At 36.4% G+C, this 18,089-nt stretch overlaps 1 protein-coding gene across 4 annotated transcripts in view; it reads right to left on the bottom strand.

Moving 5' to 3' along the window:
* The window catches only part of MIPOL1 (mirror-image polydactyly 1), a 187,311-nt gene that overhangs the window by 86,491 nt on the left and 82,731 nt on the right, over positions 1-18,089 (bottom strand). For all 4 annotated transcript variants that reach the window (XM_069017836.1, XM_069017839.1, XM_069017837.1 and 1 more), the window contains one exon: positions 9,459-9,566. In XM_069017836.1, coding sequence (XP_068873937.1) covers positions 9,459-9,566 — 108 coding nt within the window. The remainder of the gene's footprint in view (positions 1-9,458; positions 9,567-18,089) is intronic.

Here is an 18,089-nt window from a genome sequence, read left to right as displayed (position 1 = left end):
AACAGAATTGTAAAGGTTGGAAAAGATACCTATGATCAAGTCCAACAATTAACTCAGCACTGCTAAGGCCACCACTAAATCATGACACTAAGTACCACACCTCAAATTTTTTGAACACCTGTAAGCAGCTGTCCTAACATGACTGTGGTTTCTACAGTAGATTTTGCTTATGTATCAGACTCCGTGACTCTAATTTACAAGATACTGATGAACTTCAGTGTATTTTAGAACACACCATTTTTTTATCACAGGTTTAAGGCATGGCTGTCATCTTTATGGAGATAAGGAGTAAAAAAGCAGGTAGCAGACAGCTTTATAATTGGCTACAGGATGCCTGCATAGTTTGTTTAATCTACAACTTCAGAACATCTCTTTATTTCAGAATACGTATTTCTAGAATACATATATCTGAGATCTGAGACCCAGGCCCATAAACTGTTCCAGTTCTGAGGTCTATTATGAGTGTTTAGACAAAAATGCTGCAGAACATTGAAATGTAGCACCCTTCAAACTGTAAAGACCAAGTGGCAGTGTAACTCAGCAAGGAAAAAACTTCTAGAAAGACAAATGTATCAATCATATAAAATGGGATCTATTCTGCTATTAGGCAAAACAGGTGTGTGAAAGTGCGAAGTATTTCTAAAATGCTAAGTTAATACACACAATTACAGAATGGTTAAATAAAAAACACGGATGAGAGGTTCTTGTTGACAAGGTCATAGAAACCTATTACCATGAAAGAGATGATTCTTCGCATACCAGAAGTGATGAAGTGAAAGCAGTCTAAATGACTGTGAGAATGATAGTCCAGATTTAGAGTCACCTGAAACTAAAATATTGCATTCCAAGAACCTGCTGCATTAATCAGAAATAATACTTCTGCTAATCAGAAGTAGCACCACTGACTGACCTCATGGGAAGACAACTTCCACCTATGAAACAGAAGCAAAAAATAAAAGACTCAGCCAAAAGGTTTGAATGACTGCATCATCACCAATGAAAAAGAGGGTTGTATATGGTATATACAAACAGCTGATGTTTGAGATTGTCAGGAGTAATCTGGTGCCAAGAGAGATTTAAAGGCTGTCAAATAAAAAGCAACAGACCTGCATGGAATTTTTAGTGGAACGGATGAAAGCCAGCATCAAACACCAAGTGTGAATAAGTAATGAATTCCTTAATGCTTAGAACTGAATCAAAGTTCAATAAACATACCTGCTTTGGTTAAGAGATGATCAGCATCTATTAACAGGAGAGAAGGAAGACTTGTACTCCTCGGGCAAGGTGAACAAACCCTTTGAGCCAAGACATTGCTTGTTCATTCTACTAAGACACATTCAGTGCCATTCTTGGGCAGCTGTTTACAGCAATATGAAGCCTGCTAGAGAGATACAGTGCTCTAGACAAGTGTAATTAATTATACAAATTCAACTCTTCTCAGGATGGACAAATATTGTTCACTCTTATACATATATTACTTTCTTTTGAAACGATTCCGAAAGACTTGAGATCACAGTAGGCAAGAAACACCAATGTTTGGTCTTCTTTCATTTGAACAGAGTCCAAGAAATCCTGAGTAGCTGCTGTGCAGAGAACACTGTACACACAGGGCTGACATGCCAGATGGTGCGGTCAGTGAAAGGACAGCCTTAAAGGTACAGGATGGTGGTGTGGCCAGTGCAACCAAGGCGAGAACTTGGGTATGTCTATTTGTTTCCTTCTGTTTGAAAACAACCCAAGGCTTGAATGCATTCAAAATCCTGGCCTGCAGCAAAGACTTAGTGAATCAAGGGCTGTACAAACGTCCCTGCCACCTATCCACACAACCACTTAATATCATCAGAAGCTGATCAGTGGAAATCATACAAATACTAATGTTACCAAACATAACTTCTCTTCAACTCCCACGTAGACATTTCATATAAACCAGATTTATCGAATTCTGGAAACCTGTGTTTCTGGCAACTTCACTCCCAGTGAAAGGCAAATGTCTCATAATTTTTTTCTCATGTTTTCCATCAGGGGAAAATATTGTATTATTTGCTTATGGCACATTTAAGTAATTATTCTAACTTTCAGCTCCCTACACAAGATATTTTTGGTCAATGAATACAAATGTCTATCTGTGCTAAAACATTAACTACCAGATGGGAGGAGACTAAGAATGTTGCTGCACTTGTGAACAACTTTCTGTCAAAACCTACTTAACTATATAAAGCCTACCAGCTAGGCTGGATGGCTACAAAAACCAGTTAATAAAACTGGTCACTGATAGTGATACTAGTAGATCAAAAGCCTGATTCATGGTCAAATACATACACTAAATTACTCACTTCCTGCCTAAAAGGGATACACATAAACAAATTGTTACACTCCTAAACATATGACAGCAGACAAAGGAGAAACCCTTTGAGGGATCCCTTAAGGATCTCCAGCCCTGAACTGACCAGAGCACCAGGTTATGAAATTTGGCTCAAAAGAACAATTGGGTCCAAGGAAACTTCAAGTGACCACTTTAAAGACCACTCAACAAGTGCTCACATTTTTTCCACTGGGCTTGAAGGGGAACATTGGTCACTGTAGGATTATATGAGTTATTTTCTCCCTCTCCGGAAATAGTTAACTCGGCGGGCTGTCAGTCTGGAGCAACAGCTTTTGGAGACACTGTAACTTAAAGGGAAAGGAACGCAGAAAATTATTATCAAAGTGGAACATGGACAGAATTACTTCTGCAGGAGTTTCTGTGGCCTCATTTATGGCACGATGCACCAGCTCACACTGATATCCTCTGAGGCGTATGGTACTATTTAATAACACCAAGCCATAAAGTGATTAATCATTCTTCTAACATGGATAAGAGCTGAACAGACTTGTGTCTAACCTCAGTGACACACTTTAAGACCTTGTGATTAAGTGTTTCTGGGTGCAGCAAAAGCAAAGGCTCTGTTCAATGCAATTAAGAGTGCAATTGTGTCTACCCTGTCTGATAAAGTGTCTATGAAGCAGCAAAGGAAGAAAAATGTTTGTGCATTCTTACTCATGTCCAGATTTTCAGCAGCATGCTCCAAGTTTTACTAGTCTTTCATTTTCACCTCCACCATGCAATTAAAATCAATTTAAGCATTAAAACTTCAGCAACCTCCACTCCAAAAATTAGCAGTGATCTCAAGTGCTTTATAACAAGTTTTATTGACAGGGTAGCAAATTTCTCTCATATTCCCCAGGCACTTAAATGAGAGCACATCCTGTGTTAGGGTAGGTACTGGAGAGAGAAAGGAATTCATTATGGCTTTCTATAACCTGAACTGAACAACTCTTCTGAAAGCTGAGTAAGAGAAGTCCTTCTTAGGAGAAGAAACTGAACTACTGAAACAGCTCTTGCACAAGTTAGAAATTGCAGCGTACTTTGACAAATCCTGAAGTATTTTACCCTCATGTAAGTTATTGGAAGAATAGCATGAAGAACCTTTCAGGATTAGCTGTAACAACATATTATTTGCTGGAGATAACCTTCAAGAAGCCTGTTAACTATTCCCATTGGTCGTGAAATGTTCCCTTAGTTCCAGAAAAACAGACACAGATCATAAGTAAATCCAAGGGCACAGGGTATCTCCTCTCACTGAGAGATAGATCTGCAATCTACTTCACCCCTTCTATTTCCAATATGAAGCTGGCATTCTATCTTCAAACATACTTATAAAATCATTTGCAAATGTGACAGCAGTCCTTTTTTCTAGACAGCAGCACATGACACTCAGGAAGAAAAGCATGATTGCTTTCGGGTTAACTCCACAGAGTAAGCTCTTGAGCTGAGCTTACACAGGTTGAGATTTTCTTAGATACGGAGGGAACAGTGAACACTGGCCAGAGGAATTCATAACAAAATGTGAGAGAAAAGGGTGGATTGTCCAACATACGAATATTGCTGAGGTGCTTCATTGAAAGAAAAAACCAACCACTCAAAATAAAAAGCATCCTGTACTGAACAGTAACACCATAAAGACAAATGGATCAATAACAAGTATTAAACTCTCTGCAGTGTCTAGTTACTTTGTAGCTAGAAGCTGAAGAAAGGTGTAACACCCATCTCACTAGTGGACAACACAGCTATTCATCTGTTAGCTACAATGCACAGGCAAACCAGCAGCTGTTTTCCATCAGTCACACCACACTGCAGCAACTACAGCACAACAGTCGCAGTAGCTGAAGGTGGCAGAGTGGTGCTCTGGATGTGGCTGAGCCTCAACACGTTCCAAACTCACATTCCAGCTGTCCAATGAATTAACCTGATCTCTGCTGTCCCATGTAAAATTATTATAAAGGAATGAAATTAATAACTATTAAAATGTAGAAGTTATATGCTGAACTGGAATTTGAATAGAAGAGATTGGAATCTCTTGTTTTTTCCATCACTACTTTAGACAAGTTTCCCTGGATTACAGAGCATTTCAAAAGCATGTGTCTCTGTTGAAATCAGAGGCTTTATAGCCATAAATCAGCTGTAAACTTATTAAACTAATGAAAATTCAGCTCTGAAGCACCAAACCTAAAGCCAGTTAGAATTATTTAGTTTTTGCAAATAAAGACCACATCATCTGAAAGAAGGGCTTTTTTTTCCCCATAGTTAATATTGTATGCCTCAATAGCATGAATACTCTGCCTTTTCAACAGTAGTAAACATTTTATACTTCATGTTAAAGCTTTTGAAAATTTTTTTAAGCTCTTATAACATGAGAATCTCTTGTGATTCTGCCCTTCATGGACGAAAGGTTGACTAGTCAGCTGAATTTGGTTTTGTGGTTGGTGTTGTCAAGTAGGTATGGATAAATGGTTTCTACTCTAAGAATCTGGGAAATTCTGGGAATCAAAACAGAACTTAATACAATTTATGAAAGGCATCAGGGAATACTTAAATTAAGTACTCTAGAGTGGCTTCTTCCCAGGCATCATCACTGGAACAACTACCAAACTGCTATGTATTGTGGATTTCCTGCCCTTGACCTGATTCTTACATATCAGCAGAAAGCAGATGACATCAGGCACAGTTGCTTTATGACACTACTGTAGACAAACTTCTGACAGCTCCTTCAGGTCACTTTCTTGGCTCTATCTCTAAATTTATTATATTCTTAATAAAACTATGGAAGCATGTAGGATAAATTCTACAAAAAATCACAACTAAAAAGAAAGGCAAACATTACAAAAAAAAGCCAATCATAACAAAAGATGTAACATCTCAACAGCTCTGAAGGAGATTAATAACCCTTACCAGTTCTAATGACATCATAATTGGATGGAGTAATCTCATGTAGTCAGAAAGGGCACCTGATCTGTATATCACCATTAAATAGTCCTCTCCTTTTCAAGAGTTTGCCTTGAAAGTAAAATTAGTATGTCTCTCTAATCTTTAAAGTAGATTATTAACTGCTTTGAGAAGAATATGCTACCTAATTAAAAATTACAAAATAGATAAGGGCTGTGAAAAAAAAAAGTCACCTCTCTTTATTTCATTCAAATCCAGTTAAACACTTCCCAAGAAATTTCACAATAAGTTATTTCTTTCCCAATAATTATTTCCTATTCTTCTTCATCTCAGTAAAGAGGACATGCACACTGGAAATTTTTTTTTTTTCAGAAAATATGTATTACTGAAAACTTTGAATTTCAAAACTACACACTGCAAAGCTAACAACAGTAAAATGAATGACTATTTGAAAAATAATGAAAAAGTAGCAATTCTTCAACTTTTTAATGTTTAATTGAATCAGTTGTTTCTGTGCATTTTGGGAATACATTTATCAGAATCAGTAGAGACCAAATGTTAATTATGAAGGCCAAGCACAAATGAATAATCTTACATATAGACCCTGACGCATTAGAACTGCAAAGCACTCTGCAGATCTTATTTTATGAAAATGTACTAAGAGCGCAAATGTATAGGCCCTTAGGAAGCAATTATCCCTAAAAGATTTAGCTATAATTCAATGTGAAATATAATAAGAGATTTAAAAAAATGGTTTCACAAAGAAGAGGATTATTTTACTTTAACTATGGAAATAGGGGCCCACATGCTTCTCTGAATGACCTCTGTGCAGTTTTGGGCATTGACTGGAGGGAAGATTTGAAGTTGGCCTTTTCAATCAATTAATACAATCCCCTATGACTAATAAAAATATTATAAAAATTAGGAGTGCCAGTTTGGCATTGTGGGGCTGAATGGCCCACAGTGCTGTAAGGAATTTTCTATGCAATAAATACATTAAATATGGAAATTTAAAATCACATGCTACTAATATGTACACAGAGACTAGTTAAAAAGACCTATCTTACCAAGATGTGCAGATGTTATATGGCACAGTAAGATGAAATAGCACATTTTAATGAGCATGGCATGCCTCATGTGTCATATATTTTATTCGTCACTTTATCCTCAGGTGTGACATGGAATCTAAAAGTGTAAAAACAAAAATCTGCAAAGGAGTGTTTACATCATCCTTGTGATTTCCAGACCCCGACTCTAGACAAATTACTGCCACCACACCTCTTCCACAGTTATAATGTGTCTCCCCACTGCTTTGCCTCACTCCTGGCTATGGATTTCTACTGCCTCAAAGAAGGGTGGCAATAGCCTCGTGAGCTGATATATCAAAAAACAAATCTGAAAGCTCTGAAGCTTATTTTACCTAATAGACCCTAACATCAGTGGAATGAAATAGGTTTTTTGTGGATTGGTCTTACACTTTTTTCCTTCCAAGCAACTCACTACTGTGAGATGATTTTAAAAAGTAAAAAAGAAACAATAGCCATTGGGTTTTGTTCTTAAGTGTATTTCAGGGTTCCACAGAGGTAATGATCTCATCTTTTATCACAAACTTTTATGCCATCATTAATCTACCTGATCCTGATTACTGTATTTTTATCCAGTTAAGATTGCAAATATCCCCGCACCCCATCTGATGTTTACACTTCTGTTACTCCCTTAAGAAAATCTAAAGCAGATCAAATTCCTCATCATCAGAATACATCTTTTGCCAAACTGAACCAACAGATTGCTTCAACATTAATTACGTGTAAGAGAATAGGGAAAATTACAGGTTTTTTTAAAAAAACTTTCTTGATACAAACTGTCCTGGACAGACTCAGAAGAAATACCCAGATTCCTTCTGCTGGACAGGTTAATAACACATAGCACAGTTCCTAGCTTGCATGTAGAGGTGGTTAAAATAAAGGTAGTTCCTTGGATCACAGTGAAAATAAAAGTTGAGTTGTTATTTACCCTGTACCACAGAGACAAATGATGTGTCCTATTTCTCTGAAAATGGTCAAATGTCCAGAAGGTGCTCTGCAGTGGAGAGGGGACAATATGGGATGCCTGGGTCTGTACATGCACTCTGAGTGTAGCCTTGCAAGAGCTACTGAGTGCATGCAAGAGGCAGGAGGTGCCAGCTAAGAACAGCAGGGTGTCACAGGGGAGGTGCGTGACCCGTGGAGGGCTCTGGCTGGGTATTTCTTCCTCTGGGAGCTCTGCCACTGACAGCAGCAGGAGCATCCCAGCCCTCTGCAGCCAGCTCCAGAGCACTGACCAAACCCACTCCTATGTGAGTCACTGACATGACCTTCATCCTGACCAGACATCAGTTTTCCAGGCTGCACTTACACTAAAAGTGGGTGATAAGCTTTTCATTTACATGAGGTCAGGATGCGTACTCATGTGCTGTATATCAAAGCTAACAACTATCGGCAATATTTCACTGGGGCATTTTAAAGTTTTCAAGGTCAAGAATACAACTTGGCCTTTTAAAAAATATTCCAGAGGACCTTTCCTCACTGTAGGCAACAGTAATATGAACTGAGACAAACTCTACGGAGCTACAATATTAAAAAAGGTTCAACTTTACCAAAAATTGAAAAGTGGTCTTTTTTTTTTCCTCCCCAGACTCTCATCTCTAAGAGACTATGATCAATTAACCTTTAACTTTGAAAAATAAAAAAATTCCTGTGACAGTAAGAAATGAAATTCTTTAAAGATTAGGTGTTGGGAGAGCAATATTAGGCTTAGAATGAAATCCTAGTAACACTCTGAACTATCAAATCACTTCTCACTCTGAAAATATAATTATTCCGTAAGCATTATGTCAGACAATAGTAAATGCAAAAAGTGTAGCTTAAATAAAACTTTTTTTTTCTAGCAGAAAGGCTCTGTGCATAATATTTTCAATGACACAGAAAAAACAAGTCAGCATGCAATTAATGAAAAACAATACTATGTTCAAAAAGCAGCATGCCTGGCAAGCACTGACTTTTAGTGCTACCAGATTCAAAACAATGCTGTTATTGCAGTCAGAAACAGCCCTGAATGTTTATGATCTCCATTTCCAGTCATCTGCTTTCAGTATTGCACACCTGATTTTGTAATATTCACCACAGATTTTGATGGCAATTATAAACCCATGGAACATACAGCATTTGTGTGGCATACAGCCTCTCTCCATTTATTATTGTTATATTTATTGTTTTTCTTACTGAGAAATGTCAAACTACACAAGGATTTACTTTTACTCCTATGCTTTGGTCAAGTTGTTGTGTGAATAATGTTTCCCAAATAAAAAGAAAAAACAGAAAAAGAAGGCAGAGGAAAAGCTATCTATAAATGAGATGCCTTTGGATCTTACTGTCTAAATCAAACAGTTTTAAAATGATAACACAGTATAAACAGAGTAACTTCTGTATTTGTATTGTCTCTTCACTACTGATAAAAGAGATTTTTAGGAATATAGTAGTTGAAGAGGTGTGCACACCGCTTGCACATCTTACCTGGCACAGTCTCTTATCCTGGCTGATGGTGAGATTGCTGGGTATGTAGCTATCAATTCCACTGACATTACAATTTCCCTTTCTCAAAGCAGCAATAACCTGTCACTTTACACTGTCCTTTCTCTGACCCTCTCCCGCCTCTCTGCTCATTTTTATTCTTATTGACAAGACTTATTATTCCTCCTCCCAATTTCAAGTAGCTACCCTTTTGCAAATAGTAGTATCAACTATGTGGTCACTAGTAGTATCGGTCAACAATGTTATTAATATAGCACACACTGCTGGGAGCAGATCAAACAGCCATGCTTTAAAATATTAGTTTTGCAAAGGTACCACGAGGAAAACAGTTGCAGTTTTCTTCACCTTATACAATGTAATATTGCAAGGACAGATCTCAAGAATTTAGTGTTAATTACCAGCCCAATAATTTGGAGGATATGCTATTTTTTTTCTTGTTGCTTTCATACGCAAAATAAAATAACACCATAACAGAAGGGTGCTGTATCTGTGTTTAAAGAAGCAGTTGTTGGCAAACACCATAGCTCACTTCTGCCGAAATGTACACAACTGATATATGCAGCCCAGAAAGCTGGCACCAGGGGCTTACAACCTTAATTTGCCTGCAAGAAGAAATGGAGATTTACCTTCAGAGCACGTTCTTGATTGTTTTCAGCAGTCATATGTCTCGTGTTGTTTGCTGAAGTCTGGTTCTGCTCTTTCAGATGATGAAGCTCCTGCTCCAGCCGTTTGCACTGCAACGAGGAAAGAATCCCATTAAGTAGAGGAGTGTGGGCATATTTTTTTTCAACAAGCCAAACGACTTAACGTAAATAACCCCATCACCATTTCTGCAGTAGTGAAAGCATCAGACAAAAGCAAGTTACCCCAGGCAGTACTAGAGCTACATTTTTTAAATGTGTCTAATTATTCAGTTTCTTCCTGGTCCAATGTAAGCCAAAAAAGCTAAGTATCAGATAAGATATTTATCAGAATGTTGGGTTGACTTTCTGCTCCTAGTTATGCCAATATATGGCTAGGTTTTGGCTTTTATGTATTAAGAAAGTAGATATAAAGGAAAGAATGCATGCTTTTTGAAATGCAAGCAAATGAAAGACCCTCCTCCCAAATCAAGGATCCAGCCTTTTACAGGAAAATATACATGAATTTTTATACTTGTATTTTTCACACTAAGAAGTTACTCTAATTCTCCAACACACACAACATATTGAAAGAAGTTTTAAGATTGTTTTCTTTAAATACTTAATGACAAGAAATGAAAAAAATTAGCACTTGCTACTGTGTGCATATATACATGTATACTTACCGCTGTCTGCTGAGCATTTATTTTAATGATTAAAAATCTGCAAGTTGTGAACCAAATTATATTTTTCTCTTTTTAATGTTAACTATAAAAGGTCTTGCCCAGTTCATTGGTTTGAAAGAGCAATTAGTTTTTAGCAGACAGTTCATGAAAAAAAACTGTTTTACAAAAAAAAGCAAAACAAAACAGATGAAGTACCAAGAAGACATAGGAGAACAACTGTTAGACCTAGGGAAAAGCAGAGTACCAGGAGAAGCATTTTACAACAATGTATCACAAGCAAGTAGTTTGGATATGACCACCAAAACCAAAACCCAAAGCTAATAGACTGTGGGAACAAAAGACAATTAATTGATAAAAAATATTTTAGTACATACTTTCTGAAAACCCTTGCAAAAAAGGAGTAAGAATTCTGATACAATGTCCATGTAGGCATTGCTGTCTCAAATGGAAGACCTGACAATGTCAGTCTCTTGTGTTATCTTAGCAGCTGTGGACAACACAGAACTGAGCTTCCCATCATGTACATAAAATCTATTCCTGAGCAATTCAGTATATGGGACAATGAAGCCTGGCTCATGTTAACTCTAAAAAAAGAAAAACTGTGAAACAGAAAGCTGCAGAACTGAAAAAATTATAACTGAGGTCTTAGTAAAATAAGGAATGCTAAAGGATATTGAGACAGAAATTTTAAGGACATACCAATACGTACAGTTCTTAAATACAAAATAAGACCTTACCAGTGTACTGCTCATCAGGTATCCAGTACAGTATATAAACCAGAATGATCCATTCCTCTATTTGAATACATTTTAAATATTTGCAGGAGCCCAGCACTACTATTAAAAATTCCATTCACATATCTGTTGTTATATTTCATTACTTATATTAGAAATCTGAGCTTATTTCTAACAGGATTACCTATTTTAAAAGCAGTGAATTTTTCTGGCCTAGAGCATTCTCTCGGTGTGTATTGTAAACTTCCTTAATGTACAGTTTCATTTTTATTTCAAGAAAAAAAGACATTTTCCCATAGATAAGGAAATACAGAAAAAATATTAAGATACATTTGATTGTAAGTATTTTCACATACTTGAGATATTTAATGTCTCTGTTTATCTCACATACACACACACAAAATCACAAATCACAGAATCTCAGCTGTAATTCTTCTTCCATGTCCAGTATGAAAATTATGTGTTTGCAGACACGAAGGTGCTAATAAAACTACTGAAGAACTAAACACAGATTAGGGTTCTTTTTTTCCTCTAGCAATATTTTTTCCTTAGTGATCTAAACACGATTAAAAAAAACAATCTACCACTTCAGGCACTATACATTACATCACGTATGATCACCAGGACTTTTCTGCTTTGCCAACATTCTTCTTCAAAACAGTGTTTTGGAATCGCAATTTGACAACAGCACAAATTTTGTAAATATTATTAAAAAGAATAAAATCTCAATTTACCTTTAAAACTTGAATTTATAATCATGCTATTCTCCTGATTCCAAAAGGTATGTGAAAATATGCTAAGAGCCAAATCTAGCTACAGGACTATATGAAAAAAGATCTCGGTGTACAGAGCAGATTGTACAACTAAGGGTATGGCTGCAATCTTAATTCTGCATTCCTCTTCACTCCTGTGAAGACAGGACACTGAAATAAACAGCAGCAGTGGGACTCCAGGACCTTGCAAAACACAGAACAAGTAAAGTACAGTAAAGATGCAACACAAGTAACATACAATGGGTGAACCTCCCTATCAAGTCAACCTTGACATGGTTACATTCACATCAAACCTGGGAACAGTTTGTGATTTCTCTTTCATTTCATTTCTACTAAGAGTGTTGATATCTGAAAAAAAACCAGGGCATATTCAACTAGTATACTGCTTGAATTCAATTTGAGGCATCACTGAAAGAAATGGTGATCTAATTTGACCTTTGCACCTAAGTGTTTTATTATGTTGGAAACATTGCATTAACAGAAGATATTCTGATTTATCCTTGGCTGTCCAGGAAGTAAAATCTTCAATTACCCTCTTTGTGAAAGCATTATAATAATACTCTTAAGCAGCAACACTGTGTATGTCTTAGTAAAATTTTATACTTGACAACTTTGATACCTGAACTACTTTTAAAATATTAAAACAGAATTCTAAAGTCAAGCACTCCTTTTCATAAGTGCAGGAGAATATGAAATTTTAGTGCAATCTTGCTGTAAAGAAAAGTTTTAAAAATAGAATTTAAAACAATGTAGCCCTTCTATTCATTTGAGCCAACATTTTTTGAATTCTGTGTCACTAGTTGTTAGCAAGGTCCAGTAAAAATAGATGTTCTTTAAAAGAACGTGTTTTTATTGGTTCACTCCAGGGCTCTAAAATGCCAACAGCTGGAAGTAAGAAACTAAATTTCCTTTTAAAAACATATATAAAAATACTTTTTGGAGCACAGTGAAGAGAAGACATCATCTAACTTGGTACTGACAAAAAGGAAATGTTGGATGTATCCTTTTAAGAAAGCTGAAAGCTAAAGGAAGTTTTTAATTTGAAATACTGTGTCTAAATTCTGTTATCTCAAACTTGTGGAAATTCACACTTGGGAAAACTTCAAACAGTGAATATATCTTGTGCAACACAGGTTACCTAAACATCGTATCTGAGGTTTAATTGTGCCCTTAATGTAAATTCCCACGAGTTCAACACTTTATGAAACACAGGCTGTTAATTGAGAGAACTGCTTCTCTACTTCAGATACTTGGAGTACATCAAGGAATGTAAGAGCAGTGTAGACACATGTCAATGAGAAAATGTCTTGATCAGAACACTAATTACTTTGCTCAGTAAAGGATATTAAAGCCTCAGACATGGTAATGTAATTTTATAAAAGTATCACACAAACAATTTACTAAGAATAAACTTTACTGTGTGGTCTACTGTGTGTACTCAGAGTTCTGTAGCCAGAGAGGTAATACTGAAGGTAAAAAAAACCAAAACCACCCCCAAAAACAATCCTGACAAAGGTGTCCTCTCTTCTTTCAAACCCACACATTTGTTCTCCTCTCTGAAGGTATTTCCCCCCAAAAGTCTCCTACCTTAGCTAGCCTGATGCAGATGATAATGTACTTGACAGACAGTGAACCTCGTTAAGCCTACTTTAAGTGTTCCTTGAGCAGCCATCACTGCCCAACTGTACAGTTGTCACTACAACATCATCCATTCCCAGCAATAGAGATTCAATCTCCTCTTTATCTCAATTTCCACCATGCAACTCTTCTAAATACACTCAGTCTTTTCAAACAAATACCTTTGTACCCAGCACAGGATGTATCACAAGCAGCTAAGACACGAAAAGCAAAGCAGGTAACATAAGGATAAGAAGAGATTCAGCCAGGAAAGCAAGGATAGACGGCAAGTAAATATATTCTTCCCTCCCATCTTAAAATGTAAACTTCTAGGCTACTGTCAAGTCTTTTAAAATGAGCATCAGGTAACATGATTCAGCAGAATGAAGATGTTTGTGAGAGGCACCAGTTCAAGCTGCAGTGGGTGCTGACCTCTTTCAGTGACTCTCCAGGTGGGAGCACTGGAATGCCACAGGGAAAATCCAGATAAATTGCAAGAAAGAGCATCTGCAAAAAGGGACACTGATGAAGAGGTCAAGAAATGGACCAGGAGAATATCACTGAGTAGAGACCATAAGGCCCACCCAGCAAGTGACTGTTAAAAGATAGCCCCAGTTCCAGTTATACAAAAGGAGTAAAGATGGTTTACCTTGAATCAAGTATTTCAGAAGATAGAAAAATCAATGCAAATAACCGCTTAATAGTGTTTGGCCTTTACTAGAAAATGAGGTTGCATTAACATATCAAACATAACTTCAGCACTTGTATAAACAAATCATCTTTAACATGCTGTCAGCTTTTCAGCATTTCTTCTTCAACTTGTACCTGTAACACGTTAACATAGTGTTATGGTGCCTGCCACATCTACACAGATTGATGAGTTATTTTTTGATTGTTATTTAACATGATTCTTCAGTGAGGTGTTCTCAAAGTAAAAAGTTCAGACATTGCACAAGAGAAAAACCTGCAAGCCAGTGGAGAAATAATGTTAATAGAGACAAAGATGGAATACTACAAAGCATTAACATTGAGCACAGCAACCCCCTGTCCTCAACCATTTGGTCCCTGTGTAGTTTGTTTGTATGAAGACAACACCTATTCCCAGAGGTTTCACACCTGTTTAACTCTGCACTTTTTAGGTCAATCAGGCTGTTCAAGTGCTTTCAAAGAGACAGAAATGTTTTGCTATGCCAGGGTCCCTCACTCTCATCTCATTGAACTAGGATGGTAATGTCAGGTGAATTTCTCGTTTTGTATTTCAGCACAGATTTGACCCAGGAAAGGGTACTGTGACACTCTCAGGCTCAGGAAGCAACAGCTAAAACTGGATATAACAGAAAACCATAACACTTCCTTACTACAAATGCAGTCCTGGTGGCTATTTAATCCTGTTACATCTATATTTGCTTTTAATATTACTATATGGCATATAATATTTTTCATTGCCTTTCATTAAAAGGAATCCAAACTAACCTCTCCTGAACTTATGGCAATATGCTAGGGTAAAAAAGTCAACACATTATGCCATTTATATGCTAGAGAAAAAGGAAAGCAATTGATTTGTTTCTGTTATTACAGGTATGGGGGTCAAAGTCTAATAAAACAAATGTACTAAGATGAGGCAAAATTCTGCACAAAGTTCTTTCCTGAATTCTGAATAATATTTGATTGTCTTATTCAATTAGCACATACAAAGGATAATACTTCATTAGAATACATTTGTTCATCTAAAGTCCTTATCAAAACTTGCAGTGCTTACAACCTTAAGAATCAGCACTGGTATAAACAATAAGAGTCCACCGAGGAGCTTGCTGAAAAAAAAGCAACAGTGCCTAGAGGGAGGTATTACAATGTGCTTTTTCCTGTACTGACCACAGAGTGAGGTCAGGCTGGTGAGGCAGGTGGATCTTTGGTCTGATCTGATCGCAAGCCTTATGAGGCCTCCCTTGCTTAAAAACACATAACCACAGTCTCCCACAAACAGCTTAATTCTGTCATTAAACTAAAGGTAACATATTTTTATTCAAGTCACACAAAAATCAAAAGTGAGTGCAAAGTCACTCACTCTGGGTCAGCCAGTGCATAATGACTTGATTGCATATCAGCACCTTCACTTCAAACAGTGAGTACTCAGCCACATTCTGTGGACTTTTATGCATGAAGACCTTGCTGAAATGGAATTCTCAATTACTGAAGTACTGTGAAATAAAAATAACCTAGTTCCTCCTGAATAACTTGGGAAAACGATTTATGTTCTCCAAATTCGGGGCAAGTTGGAGTCCATGTGAATAGCAGAACTATTTTCCCAGATGCATTTTTTTCCTTTATGAATTTTAAGCAAAATGCTCATGAGCAAAGTAAGTTACACACCATATATTGATGGAAAATGCATCATTACCATTGAAAGATAAGTTTATGGGGTACTGAGGTCCTACTACTACACAGCATAATACCTTCAGAAGTGATAAAGTGCATCTATGTTTTGAAATTAGTTAACATATACTCATTGCCATGAACAACTGAAGCACAAGTAATTATTCCAGACACCAGACACGAAAAAGATGAAGAAAAAAAGCTACTTTTTCACCTGTTATATTTTTAAGTCTTCACCTGTGGAAACCTGAATACAATAAATAACGATGTGAAGCAAACAAAAACAATTCAACTGATTCTTCTCTTAGCTGGTTATTTTGTTCACCTTTTCTTACTTTGTTTATAATCATCTGTACTTCAGACTGGCTCCCAGCTCAAATATGCCAAATGGAATGCAAGTGTTCTTACTTTGACTGCCCTTCTTCTCCCTCCCCTCAATATTTTTCTTTTTTTGAACAGTCTGCCCCTTGTCCCAAATTCATCACAATTTCTGGAGAGGCAAACATCTTGCGCCACTTGGATGCTATACACTCTTTCCTCTGCAGACAAAAATAATACCGAAGTCATCCAGTCAAAACACAAACCAACCTTTGGTGTCACTGTGAATTACGCACTTTGAACTGCAGATGTTTGGAAGCACTTATATAAATAGAATTTATCCTTTTTCTTCTAAAGTAATAATTTTAAAAGAAATACAGTAATAAATGAGTTTCTACATAATAATCACTAGAAAAAATTTTCCATTAAATTATAATTTTGAATTAAGGTTTTCTAACCTCTAAAAAAAATACTTCAAAGTTTTGGCAAACCATCAGCAAATGTGTTTGAATGATTATTTATACAATGCCCACCAGCTTAAAACTAGTCTAATTTCAAGAAAGAAAAGTGTTTTTGTAGAGTTTAGGCCTCAGAAACACATGCATCTTTAAAAATTTATATTCTATTAGTAAGAGAAATACTTAAACATAACCACTTCAATTTTTTTTGTAGCAGTGCAATGGTGTCTTGCTTCAAAAAGTTACAAAAAGAAATGCATCAAAATACAAATAAAACATTTTTGTTTTCTTTGTCACTAGGAGCCAGTTGCAACCTGTAGCGTTAAGGCAGATAATACGCTGTAGGCACGACTAGGTTTTCTCCCACCATTCATTTCCCCATCTATTTCTGAACACTTCAAATGCAGCAAAACAAGTTTTCATTTATTTTCATTTTATTAGTTAAAGGAACTGTAAGTGCACAGTAAGACATTCAGAAAATTTAGACAGGAAAGTTTAACTGTTTACACCCTTCATGTTAACCATCCTTACACATGAAGCAATTCCACAGCACTGAGTAGCACTATGATACTTACCCACCCAACTGCATTCTCTACATACTCTTACATCCTTGCAATGATATTTCAAATATCAAAACAACCCTGATCTACTTCTCAATGAGTTCAACACACACAGACTTTCCTAATCAATGAAACTCTCTATAAAAATATGCAAGAAATAGAGTAAGGAAAAGGTGATGTTCTTGAGCTGCATGTAGTTCACAGGTCATTCAAACAGGGGTCCTGTGCTGGCTGTGCACTGGATGACGACGTCTGTGCTAAGAGGGGCTGCTGACAGACTCCTGATCTGCAGGAGGAAACAACAGCAGGAGCTGCTGAAGCCACATAACTGTGTCACCTTCACATTTTCCTGTGTCCCCTTCATATTTTCCTGTGTCCACTGCATGTAAGTTAAAAAATTTACCTCACCTCTGAGTTGTTTCTAATCAAAACACAAACCTAGCAACCTGGAGTCAAACATTTATTCATGAGGCTGTACTGAGTCTGAAAGTAAGCAAAAATACATTAAACTAAAGTAAGAGTGTTTTTTTCCTAATTGCCTGTCATATATAAATAAGCAACTGTCATATATAAATAAGCAACTTCTGCTTTACATCAAAGTCACATTATTAATTCAAATTTTTAATTTCATGCCTATAAGTCTAATAAATAATGTATAAACTAAGCATGTAAGCAGATGAGTAGTACACAAGTAGTACGCCTGCTCACGCCCCACTGCAGAATTTTAGAAATACTAGACACTGTCATAGTACAATGAAATCATAATTCACGTCAGTGTGTTATGTTCAAAAGCAAAGAAAATTACCAATACTCCCAAATAATTCAGCAAATGGAAAATATTAATTAAAATTTTATCATAAGAGGGAAAGAGCACTCAAGAGTCAAGATTCTCTTTTAAAAGTAATGACAAAAAAAAAAAAGTAATCTTGATTAGCTAAATTCTAAATCACTGAATAAAGGTCTGCAAGTACAATAATAGTTAAGACTAGGGTCAGTTTTACTTTCAATGGATATCAGCAAGTCCAGCATACAGATACAAGAAATTATTTCAGAGTAGAAACTTCTGTATAGAAAATAATTCAGAGTAATTTTTAAAACATCTTTAAAAACATTTAAAG

Source organism: Aphelocoma coerulescens, chromosome 5, assembly GCF_041296385.1.
Source record: "Aphelocoma coerulescens isolate FSJ_1873_10779 chromosome 5, UR_Acoe_1.0, whole genome shotgun sequence".
Taxonomy (NCBI): domain Eukaryota; kingdom Metazoa; phylum Chordata; class Aves; order Passeriformes; family Corvidae; genus Aphelocoma; species Aphelocoma coerulescens.
This window is presented reverse-complemented; position numbering and strand designations above follow the sequence as displayed.